This window comes from Danio rerio, chromosome 16, assembly GCF_052040795.2.
Source record: "Danio rerio strain M-AB ecotype USA chromosome 16, GRCz13ab, whole genome shotgun sequence".
In the NCBI taxonomy this organism is placed as follows: Eukaryota; Metazoa; Chordata; class Actinopteri; order Cypriniformes; family Danionidae; genus Danio; species Danio rerio.
Window position 1 is genome coordinate 38,145,145 of NC_141036.1, and position 13,006 is coordinate 38,158,150.

The 13,006-nt window shown below is 37.3% G+C and overlaps 1 protein-coding gene across 7 annotated transcripts in view; it reads right to left on the bottom strand.

Moving 5' to 3' along the window:
* The window catches only part of rspo1 (R-spondin 1), a 46,022-nt gene that overhangs the window by 8,963 nt on the left and 24,053 nt on the right, over positions 1-13,006 (bottom strand). For 4 of the 7 annotated variants that reach the window (XM_087285586.1, XM_087285585.1, XM_087285587.1 and 1 more), the window contains 2 exon segments: positions 9,703-9,843; positions 5,966-6,175 (listed from right to left, as the gene is read on the bottom strand). In XM_087285586.1, the coding sequence (XP_087141712.1) occupies positions 5,966-6,175; positions 9,703-9,843 (351 nt within the window). 7 annotated transcript variants of the gene reach the window in all.

Sequence of the window (13,006 nt, forward strand, 5' to 3'; positions counted from 1 at the left end):
CACACTGCAAAGTTTCTAAACGGACCAAAAGAGCTAAAACAAGTCAAGTGCGAGTAAACTCTCCTTACATTGGTCAGTGTCAGGGTTTATTTTGCAGCATCCCGCTCAGCTGTCAGGAGAGGTGGTGGTTTGGTGGTGATTGACAGGGTGCGCGCGCACGACATGTCTGAGGAGAGACGCGGTGGGAAGGGGTGAGAAGTGTGCTCGACGATGCCTATTTAAGGGAGGGAGACGCAAGATTACCGGGAGATCATCACTCGTTTGCGGGCATCCGGAGACTCGTGAAACTTCCCGCCCTACTCATAACTCTCTCTTCATATAGCCGTAAGCCTATTACATATGCATAAAACACTGTGATATAACCACGCTTGGATCGGATCGCTTTCTCACTGCAATCGAACCGCTCCAGGGTTCGTTTCAATCGAGCCGAGACCACCTAATTCAAGCGATCTCGGAGCGATTACTTTGGCGCGGAACAGAGCGCGATTGCCCTGTTCACATATGCCAATCGAACCGCGCTAACTGGGCAAACGAGATACGTTCCGAAACAAAAGTGTAGGTGTGAAAGCACCCTTAATCAAGGTTAGATCAAAACTCTTCAGGACTGTGGCTCACCATAACAAATTTGCCTACCCCTGGCCTAGGTTGTCAGATGAGCTTGTGCTGACCCTGGTTGCCATGTCCATATATTATATGCGCTTCTTATTAGGTGTATTTGGTCTTAAGCTTTCAGGTTTACAGAGCTAAAAGGCAGTTGCAGGTTGCAATGTTTTGGTATGCGTCTTATCTTTTTCTAAGATAAAGCAATTGGGTTTAAGTTTATTATGGGCTTGCTCTTACTAAATGTTTATTCTAGCAAGATCTATCAACACTAATGAGTCAAGATGTACCTCGTTCCTGGTGATTTCTTGCACTAAGCATACGGAGGAGAGACACAGTGCTGACTGATATAAATATGCTATTAACATTTGTTGCCTGCCTGCATGAATGGCTTGCTGAATACAAGATCTCTATATGTGTAAGAAACAGGATTAAGAGATGGACTCAAAAATTGGACCAACTTTAGCCATTGTGTGTTCATTGTCAAATCATTGACAGCAGAGTTATTCAAACAGTGCTCATTCAATCGGATTAGAGGGCCAGAGTTTAATGTTTTTTTGCAATGCATGAAAACATTACATCACTTTAAATTCAATAGTTTTGTTTTGATTGCTCTGAGAAGAGCAGTCTTGTTTGTGTGAGGAATTCAAAACCTTGAGTTCACAAAACGCCTCAACTCAAGTGTCAGTTAATCATGATTTTGAAACTGAAAAGAAATGAAAAACACGGAAGGAAATGGAGCCTTAAACTTTGGATCTACATGGAGGAGACTTGTTAGCTTTGATAAAGCGGTAAGAGTGCTTGGGGAGGATCCATTCATTTATGACAGCAATAATTACAGCACTGCTCAATCCAACCTAAACACCATCGCCTGACAAAGGCAATCACGCGTTTAGAATATTCGGTTTTCGTGCAAAGACATTTATTAAGCTACAGGAAAGGGAAGAGAAACGGGGGGAGCTTGGCAAAATCAACACAAAGCGTGAGATCTGCAGACCAGTAAATCACCGGTGTTATACAAGCACTGCCCCCTGTGATTTTTACAGCAGCCTTGTCAGCCAATTCCCGCAGATGTATTCACAGTCTTGCTAATTTAGCACGAGGTACACTGAGAAAAAAACAAGGGCATTCAGGTCACGCAACCCATAACCTATGCATTTTTTGACACCTGAGTTGCATTAATTCTTTTCATCTTGAAAAGTGAGGAATGCTGCATTGCTGTTACATTGAATGCATGTTTTGACTCCAAAACCCTTTCCTAACTGATTCTATCATAATGTAGTTAGAGCAAGTGCCATATTTAGAAATTGAACTACAAACAAATGACTTTATATGCGTCCAGGCTTGCTGTTTCAGCATAGCTCTTGCTAACTTCGAAAGCTTTTCTGACAAGTGGACTCTCTAAGTTTAGAAATTTGACAGGCAATATAGCACTTTTATGGGGCAGTTTATAATATTTCACTGTTAATTATTCTTATGGACCCTGGGTGGAAATTCTTTCCACAATACTAGCGTCATGCAGAGTAAATTTGCCTCTCATTTCTCAAATGACGCTGTCACACCTAGTCCAGCAAAGCATGGAGTCCGCATCTCCCGAAAGCACTTGATCTGGTGAGGCTGTTTGCACAGAATAAGACGTCATTTCCAGGAAAACACAATTTCTCAATAGTGTTAAGAAAACTAAGAGCTCTAGAAAGTATTTTCTGGTGTTTATTTTAGGAAGCACTCAACGGGTGACGTAACGATTAGCTTAGCATGTAGGCTGAGTCATGAGTCAAGTGGTTTCCGAAAACTGACAGGAATCGCTTGAATATGGCGTATGGTCATACCTGTCAACATTTGTCTCTGGAATTCCGGGAGACCAGGCAGGGGGAGTTGGGGTGACAGTGTATGTTTGTCTGAGTAACACAGTTGAGAACCGGGTTAGTAACTGCACTGTGGTGTTCAGGGCTTGACATTAACACCTGCCAACCTGCCAGATGCGGGTAGATTTCAGTTGTGGCGGGTTAGACAGTCACTCCCGCTAGCCAGTTTGGCTGGTTGGAAATAATTTTTAAATTGTAGTTTTCTTAAAAGCAGGGTTCGACAATAAAGATGGCCTAATATTCGTGCAAATGTGATCTTAGAATCGAGAAGCAGCAGGGCTGACCATAACTGTTCGTAGGAACAAAAGAAAGCAAGAGTGCCTAGAGGAAACACAACTGATGCAATTGGTTCTCTTTGACTGGACAAAAAGATAATCTAGAGCTACTGATTTATTTATTTTTTCCTTTGCTTTTGTAAGCAGCAGTGGTCTCATTAATTATTAAGCACTGCTTTCGTAAATTATACTTGAACAGATTATAAGCAGGCCTAACATTAACCGTTTGCACGTGATCACCTTTTTATCATCACACACCATATGTTTTTTTATCTGCTTTTTTTTTGTTTTTTACACTTATTTTTGTTACTATGGTATAATTATATATATATATATATATATATATATATATATATATATATATATATATATATATATATATATATATATATATATATATATATATATATATATATATTTCTTTTTTTTTTACAATAACATTGCTTTAATATGAGATTAACTTCCTATTTATGTGTAGTTAACAGGTGATCTGAGATCTTTAGCCAGGACAGATTACTTTGCATATTTTAGATACATGACAATAGTTCTTTTTTTTTTTTTTTTAAGAAAAAAGTTTTGTTAAATTAAAAAGCGCATGTATGCAGCCATATTTTGCTTGTTTTGACAAACTTCAAATTTGTGGCTAATAAATAATAATTTTTTATTTTTGGTGTGCTCAGAGATAAATTTGGTAAATCCTTAATTTTGAAAAGTCATATGAAAAAAAAAAATGCAATGCGACACGATCCATAAAATTACATGGGTGAAATTGGGGGTGAAATTACAGGCGTTTTCCAGGAGAAATAACAAAATGGGAGGATGGCGGGAGATGGGTCTGAAATACAAGTGACTCCCAGGAAAATGGCAGTGTTGGCAGGTATGTTTATGGTGTAAGGTCTGATGTAAGCCATAGTCTCTTGTAAATTTCTGCATTTACGAACAATTTGATGAGCCAATTGAGCCATTTTATTTTTCAAAGTATGGTAGACTTCCACACACTCTTAAAAATCGAGGTTCCCATAGGGGAACTATAATGATCCATTTATGTTTTTTGAACAGTTCTTTAAAAGCGTTTATTTTTTTTATGTGATGAATGTTTAAAAGACAACGTTGTTTCCAGGTAAAATTCTATAACTACTAGAATGGCCATAGCGATCATTCTGACCATTCATATAAGACATTACATTCATAAATACGTTTAAGTCAAAAGCTATTAAGATTTTTGAATTATTAATAATAATTCCTTAAATTTATGTAGCGCTTTCAATATACTGGGGCATTAGGACCAACACAGATTGCTGGTTGAGCACTGCCTGCTGGTCTCACTAACACCACTTCTGGCAGCAACCTAGCTTGCCTATGTGGTATCTTATCCACGTACTCACTGGGGACAGCACAGCCCAGCTTCAGTGGGCGAGCATGTGAGAGTTGCAGAGAGATAGCTGCGGGTGAATTAAGCTTAGAATTTCTGTTGTCATATTTTAAGAGGTCATTATCCTTTAAATACAATCTCTTTTTGTAATCAATTAAAGACAAGTTATAAACCAATGGCACAGTAAAAATGTTGCTTTGAAAGGCAAGTAATGTTTTTTTTTCCAATCAGAAGGTTTGGAAAGGCATGCATATTTAAAGCCATGGGATTAAGTAGCAAACACTAAAATACATGCTGTAAATTTGACCGTTATAGCCATTCAAGTTAGATATACTCAGAACTCTTCTGTGTTTAGTCATTTTAATAAAATAACAATATGAAATGTTCATATGATTTATTTACAATACAGTTTGTAAAGTAATATTTTTTGTCTTTTGGGATATATTATATGATAGACTTGTTTATCAGTTAAGAGGATCTATTTGGATTTGCATTGTAACCATTAAATACAAGTTAAAAAGGTATTATTTTTATTTCATATATTAAGTTTTTAACAGTGATACTCCCAAAATCATTCTGCATAAATCCGCTGTTTTTTTAAACAAAATTCTGCTAAGAAATAGCAAAAAATGTCTGCAGATTCTGTCTGGGCCTAAATAACGATGAAAGATTGGGTAGCTTTACTTGGACATAGGAAAACTAAGACCTTTTTTAAATGATTTAAGACCTACAACACAATATATCAGTGAATTTAATAATTTTTAAGGCCTAAAATTATTTTTTTTTGAAATTTTAAAGACTTTTTCAGCTAGTGGTTAGCGTGCTGACATATGGTGCAGCAGCACTTCAGGGCGTCCCAAGATCAAATCCCGGCACGAAGACATTTCCCGTTGCTACCCCCTGTCTCTCTCTCTCTTCACTTCCTGTCTATAATACTGTCCAATCCACTTAATAAAGGCAAAAGGCCAAAAATTATATATATATATATATATGAAGAACAGAATGCAAGTCTTGATATATATATATATATATATATCAAGACTTGTATTCTGTTCTTCAATGCAAATTTCTATACTTCTCAAATCTTGTCACTTAAAGATAATTAAATAAATCAGGCTGCAAAAAATTAAAAATCCAATTAGCTTTACTGTTACTTCATTTCAAGATTTTAAGTAAATAGAAACTTCACCCAAAAATAGCAATCTGATTGAAGGAATTATAGCATAAAAATTATTTGTCTTACTTATTTTTATGTCTAAATCCAAAAGTAATCCCAAACTTTCAAATGGTAGTTTGACTGCTGAAACAAAAGGCAATGATCTGTTAATGGCTGAATTTTGTAGACTCGTACTCTAAACAACCTTTTCCATCCATGCAAACACCTCCATTTAAAATGAGACAGCCAAGTGTAACCATATAGGGAGAAACAACACATTCAGGCTTTTGTTTTTACAAAATGTTTAGCAGCCAACAGGTCCAGTACAGGTCCACTTATGTTCTGTTCCCGCTGGAGAGTCAGAGCAGCATATTAACCTCACTTTCCAGTAAGTTAAAGCAACAAACAAAAGGCCGCCCTCAGATCCGCGGCCAGCGACAAAAAGATTACAAACCAGCTGGGCTTCTGTTTATTTACTGGGAACACTCAAGGATTTATTTACAGCGCATTATGTCAAAAGCCGTAAATAAACTAAATCAAATTAGCGTGCATGTTTTCCCTGAGTGGCCAAAAAAGATAAATGATCGATATATCAACAAATCTGCAATTTGAAGTCAGATAACAGATTTCACGCATTCCTCATGGCGCAAGTATTTCCTATCCAACATTTCTTTCTGTTGTTCTTTCTCTGATTTACCTTTGCATGGGATCTTTTTCTGCACGGTACATCTCTGGGTCTGGATCTCCGGGACGCAGCCCGAGGCTGGAGCGGCCCCTGTGGAGGTGGCAGGACTTGGAACCTGAAGGGGCTCCCTGGTTCGGGTCTGGTTACCCTTTTTAAAGCCACATGTTTTGTTCTTCTTCATGCAAGGGCCCCATGGACTCCACTCACTTAGATCACATTGGACTGCAAAATAAATACAGAAAAGATCACCAAGCTTTTTTTTTAAAAATTCTTTCTAACATGTACCAATTACACAACTGACTAAATTTTCAGACAATAGAGGGGAAAAAACACAGAAATTGTTTGGGGTTTGAACATTTCGTTCCTCTGGGCGGGGGGCTGAGAAACCAGTTAGTCCAAACAAATGTTGAAGAAATTGCATTAGGAAACCCCAAAGAATTCACAGCGGAGACTGCTAGAATCCAGCATCACTCACATTTTCCAATTACTTTTTTGCTAAAAAGCAGAGCAAGTGTTATGATTGTATGAGGTAGGCTCCATTTTTATTCAACGTAATGACAAGCTGTCAAGCTCCAGACTTTCAATTGGATTGAGCGGTTTTCTGGTGTGAGGTCTTTTCTAAGTATTCGATTTTTTCCGGTCTAATGTGTTTGGGGGCAGCAGGGTCAAAGGGAGCCCATCCCTGCCAGAAACTATCCCAAACCGAGAAATACACATAACAAAGTGTGTTGGACTGACCTGCTGACGCAGGTGAGCATCATAAGCTTTGGCAGAACGTCACAGTGGAAGTCGAGGCTCTGTATTTAAAGGCCAAACAGCCTGGAGGAGCCAGCACCACCACTGCGAGTAATGCTGTTTGCTTGCATCTGACAGAACTATTTTCAAAAGAAATCAATAAACTCCTTATCATCTGACGGGCTTCTAGCCAGAGTTCCTCTCAACAGCGATTAAGAAACCACAGAAAGAGAATTTAAAAAGGTGTCCGAGAACTTTTCTAGCTTCAGCATTGAACTGGGCTTTCTTGATATGCTAAGATCATTAGATTTTTAACTCAATTATGATTAATGAATGATGGTTAATGAATTTATTTATTTATTTTTTTGTCCTCATAGTTCACTGACAACAGTAAATATGCTCACAAATTACAAGTGACAGATTTATGAATGTAGGCTGCATTACTTGATTTATAAAATAATTTATAGAAACACACACTATGTACTATGATTAAATATTGAACAACTGAAATTAAAACACACATTGCCTAAAACCAACGCTCACTTTTTTCTTATTAAAAAAGTGAAAATGAATAACTTGCACTTTTGGAAATAAAATAAATTAGTGTAAATGTTTTTCATATTAAAAGTAGAAAAGAAGCAGTATCTCTTTTAAAAGTTTACTCTTAGATATTTCTTCATAATAATAGCAGTTTTTTGGCATGCTGTCATGGGAGAGAACCATGAGCTCGGAGATAATTGAGCCAAAGTCTCTTGCCTGGGCAATGAGCATGTAAGGGGGTACGAAATCAGGTAGTTCTCGAGAGCTCCCCCTGGTAAAGGAGGAAAAGGGAGAAATGGGGTGGAAGAGGGGATTCTTCAAAAAATGAAGATACAGGAGTAATGCTAGACGGGCTATTTATAGTGAGCTTTTAACTTACTAATGATTACAGATGAGAGACCAGCCGCGATCAATCATATCACATGCTGCTCGCCAAATTAGTTTGTAAAACGTAAAACTAACTCTTATAAAAATTAACTCTTGCAAATCCTGTCCTTAAACAGTGCATTTCTTGCATCTTCTGTTAACAAATATTTTATTGTAAATAATAGTTTTAATGTAATGAATTATGTGCAGTCTCAAGGCATCTCAGGCGCAGCTTCAAATAATCGTCAATGTAGTGCAAAGTAGGGCTAAAGAATGTATCAATTGTCCTACATGACCTGAGAACAGAAGTAGAAATCAGCCACAGCCTTAAACAAAGCAGGGTTAATTGACACGTAAGGAAAGTAATTGGAAAAATAGTCTTAGAAAAATTAGATAGATAATAGGTTCTAAGCGTTGATTTAGATAACTTTTTGATTAATCACCCTGCCCTAACAGCCATGTTTTAAGACATGTTTATATTTAGTTTCAGATAACACAATATCAATGTCTGAACTTTAGAATAGTTCAAGCAAGCAATATTTTGGTGGAATAAAGCAAACTTGTAAGGTTTTCCAGTTGTAATTTTCTGCAGTGAATAAATAAATGCACACAAGGCATCTCACAAAATGCTTTTCAAACATATTTCTGATGCAACATTTAATGATTTACAAGAAAATAGCTTTTGTGATTGATCTATATTTAATCACTTCAACACTAATTTCTTACTAGAAATGAGCAAAGAAAAAAATATTTACACAAAATTACTGTGCAGCATTTCCATTACATTTTTAGCAGGAATGGAAATCATAGAATTGTGGGATTTCAAAGATCCCAACAAGCATTTATTGTTTTTAAAAGATTTCTAGGCTAGGCTAAAACAAGGCTAAATTTGGGCTGTCAATGAAAATCTAATAGACATCTAATATAGGCCAAAACTAGACTAGTCCTCAAATAAACAGAAATGAATGACTACACATATAAAGTCTGTCTATTTGATGAGTCTAGTTTTGGGTTATTCTTAGATGTCTATTAGATTTTCACTGACAGCCCAAGTTTAGCCTTGTTTTAGCCAAGTTGTCTGCATTTAGATGTCTATCAGATGTCTACTGAACACAAAGTTGTTTGCTGGGATACATCTATGCTGTCTACAATAAGCAGACAGAAAGTGAGGCTAAATTTGGTTATGGATGTGAATTGATGCCTTCTAAGACAGCACTTTTTAGCTTTGGGACACAGTCTATGTTTATGAATGAATCACTGAATCATGATTATTCAGATCAAATCATTTGTTAAATTTAGGAATGATACACAGTGTTGCTATGAGACACACAAATGTTTGCTCCAGCTTTGTTTGGATCATTTTTGGTTTGAGAAATATTCACTATTATGTCTAAAAATCTTTCTCAGTTGGGGACAGTGGAGCTGTTCTTCAGTGGATTGTCGATGAACTGAATCAGTTTTAATCTAACTTGAACTACACCAGCATTCTACTCTGCTGCCAAACGTGAAATGCTGAATATGTTCAATAATCTGAAAAATTGGTATTGATACAATTTACATAGTAAAAAGCGGGAGCACTTTTACCATTATACAGCGACAAATTTCCATGATTATTCCGCCAGAGTGAGTACAGTTCCTATAGCCATATCGAGCAAGAAAATAGCAGCTTTTCATTTTACATCAGGCTTAGTACATGATATAACAACAGAATAGTCAAACCTTAAACAGAAAAATTATCAAAACTTTTTTTTAAATTTTTTTTTTACATTTTTTTAAATAAATGCTAATGGTCTAATCCGATTCAATAATTTATGCTAAGCTAAGATTAAAGTGCTCCCGCCAGACCCGGAGATCATCTAAATGGATTTAAACTGGTGAAACTGAACTGTTCAACTCTAGTAAGATAAGCCTATTTAAAAAAAGTGTTCCTTTAACTAACATGAAAATAAAAAGCGCTTCCTTGACAACTACGACTACTCTGCTGCCTGATATGCTGAATATATGTTTAATAATCTGAAATACTGGTATTGACATAATCTACATTGTAAAAACACTAAGGAAATAATAGTGACTCTCTCAATGACAGCAAAAGGCTGTAGGAGACTCACCTACACACTCCATGGTGCCGTTGACGGTGAATCCTTCAGGACAGCTGGAGAAACATCGCCCTCTATGCGAGTACAGGCCTTCCTTACATTTTGTGCAAAAGTTTCGGCTAAAACATGCCTCACAGTTTTCTATTTTACATTCTGAAATAAAGAAAAAAGACAGTGCTATAGTTGTTTTATCAATACACATTTCAAAGTAGAACAAGCGGACCACCATTCAATGACCATTTTTTTTCTAGCATTGACAGATTCTCATCCAAAAGTTGTCAGTGATGTCACACCTCACATCTCTGTCTTGTTACAAGTGTTCTGTCTACATCAATTTGGGGGCAATGTGGATTCCTTCAGAATGAAAACCAGACAAATACAAAACCAAACTGAATACACTTCCCAGCCCATAATGCTATTATATTCATTATCTTATTCTGATAAACAGTGGATGCTCCTCTTAAATATCCATCTTAGTCTCTTTCTTTACTAAAGAAAAATCAGAAAGGATTTAAAGTGGGGTCCAGAAGTCTGAGCTTGCTGTTCTAAAATCTGAAAATCATGTCAACCAAAATGATTTCGCTGTTTACTGCAGTTATATTCTAGCATTGAGCATATATTGTAGTTTTTCATTCATTCTTTTATTTTATTTTCTACTTAGTGCCTTTGTTAATCTGGGGTCGCCACAGCGGAATGAACTGCCAACTTATCCAGCATATGTTTTACGCAGCGAATGCCCTTCCAGTTGCAACCCATAACTGGGAAACATCCATACACACTCATACACACACATACACTACGGACAATTTTAGCTTATCCAATTCACCCGTACCATATTCCTTTGGACTGTGGGTGAGCCGGAGCACCCGGAGGAAACCCACAGGAACGTAGGGAGAACATGCAAACTCCACACAGAAACCCCAACTGACCCAGCTGAGGCTCGAACAAGCGACCTTCTTGCTGTGAGGCGACAGCACTACCTACTACGCCACCGCATCGCCTATTGTAGTTTTTATGAATAGAAACAGAAATCATCCATAGTTTTGGTTTGTTATTTTCATTTTTAATTTAAGCCTTAAAGGAACATTCCACTTTTTTAGGAAATTTCAAGGAAGTCAGCTACTGTTAAACACTTGAGTTTTAGCTATTTTGAGTCTATTTAGCCTATCTTTGTGTCTGGCGAAAGCACTTTTACCATTAAGCAGCAACAAATTTCCTATGATTTATACGCCAGAATGAGAGTATAGTTCCTAGCCATATCAACCTGGAAAATAGCAGCTTTGTCAGCGCCTATAGCGCTGTGGTTAAGTGCATTGTCATATGGCACCATGGTGCATACGGCGACCCGAGTTTGATTCCCAGCTCGAGGTCCGTTGCAGACCCTTTCCCCTCTCCTTGCTCCCAATACTTTCCTGTCTAACCCTCACTGTCCTTTTCAAATTAAAGGTAAAAAAAAAACTATTTAAAAAAGAAAATAGTAGTTTTTAATTTAACTTAAAGGTGGTCGCACACCATACATATTAGAGTTCTAAACAGATTTCTATTAGGGTAAACACAACGGTGCTGCAAGTCGGTGTCTGTCCCCGGCGCCCAGCTATGACTCAGGACACTGTTCATATTTTTTCCGTGCCACAGAGCGGCATCTGAATAGTTTCATTTTAAATAACATGCAAATATTCACACCTGGTGTGTGTTACTTCCAACTGTCATATAAATGTTGCAGCCTGGCGCTGAGCGCCACATCTGGTGTGCGACTCGCTTAAGGCTTAGTACATATTGTAACGACAGAATATTCAAGCCTCATATAGGAAAATTATCTAAATGTTTTTTTACATTTTTGTGAGAAATGCTAATGGTCTAATCCGATTCAGTGATTTATGCTAGTCTAAGCTAAAGGTGCTCCTTTTAAATCTAAATGGATTTAAAAATGGTGAAGCTCAACTGTTCAACTCTAGCAAAATGAGCCTATTTAAAATAGTGGGGTGTTCCTTTCCATAAACATGGAAATAAGTAGCACTTCCTTGACAACTTGCAGAATTAAAACAGATTGAAAATTCAATTTGAGGTCACTTGCCTTATATAAATCGCAATAAAATATGTAAAATCCTAAAATGCATTATTTATTGTTATAATTGTGATCTTCCACAGTTTTCTGACTGACACAGACTACACTAACCTAACCCTAAATTTTCCAAACTGTATTCAAAAACATGCAAAAGTAAATATCCATAACACCCGAAACACTTTCATGTTCAGCAGCACATGGATATGTCTGATACATATCACGGTGCACCAGCCAAAAGCAGAAGAGGGCCTAACAATATACTCAAGCCGTGTTTTCTGTTATAACCTCTGCTCTCAATTACTACTTTAAATGCCTGACAACTAAATTAGTAACGTTTGGAGCAAATTCTTTTGCACTCAAGCATTTACAAATGCACCCTTAATGCAAGACAAATGTTGTTAACAAGACATCATGGGGATTTGGAAAGGAATCAAATGCACGCAGCTGATTGAATAATTGCAGCGCGGCAGCCATTCAGGGACTGAGATGAAGGAGGGTTTCGCATGCACGGCCGTCTTTCAAAACACCCCAAAAACACTGAGCAAATGAGAACGAAACGAAATGTTGACAGCGAGAGTCCGAATCTGAAGCCGACACCTGCGGACACGACGTATTTTAATCTCAAGATGCGGATCATAAAAATACTTATGCTAACAAGCAGACAGCTGCATGTGCTATTTCAAAGCAAACGTAAAGTATACAGTCAAAAATGATGAATTAAAGGCTCCAGAGGGTTGTGAAATAAAAACAGCGCTCCGCTAATTTCTCACTTCCCTGGATGCTAACGTTGAAATTTCAGGTTATCTAGAAAGAAGGCTTAAATCAGAACCATCTGAGAGGTATTAGCCTGAATGATGCAACAGTGTGTCTTGGTAACAAAAGTATTTTCTTCCTATAACAAAATATAATGACTCCAAGATGTGGCTCGCGCTAATTGGCTATCAAAACATGCTTGAAAAGGGAGCAGGACGTTCAATTTACAACTGGAAAAGCTTCAGCGGCTTGAAGTTAGAAATAAAAGTCAAATAAAGCCATTCATTTCCTCCCACGACAGGAGTAAACAGGTACCACCAATCAGTTTACGAGAGGTATTTCCTTGTTTATCCGCAGCTTTGGCTCCATCACAGTAAAAATGCTCACGCACATGATGGAAACGCTTACAAAAAACCTAGAGAGCGCGCTGTTAAAACAAAGAGGGTGATTAAATGTAAATCCTCTTTATGTTTTTTGCGTAGGGTTTGCTTAGAAAGC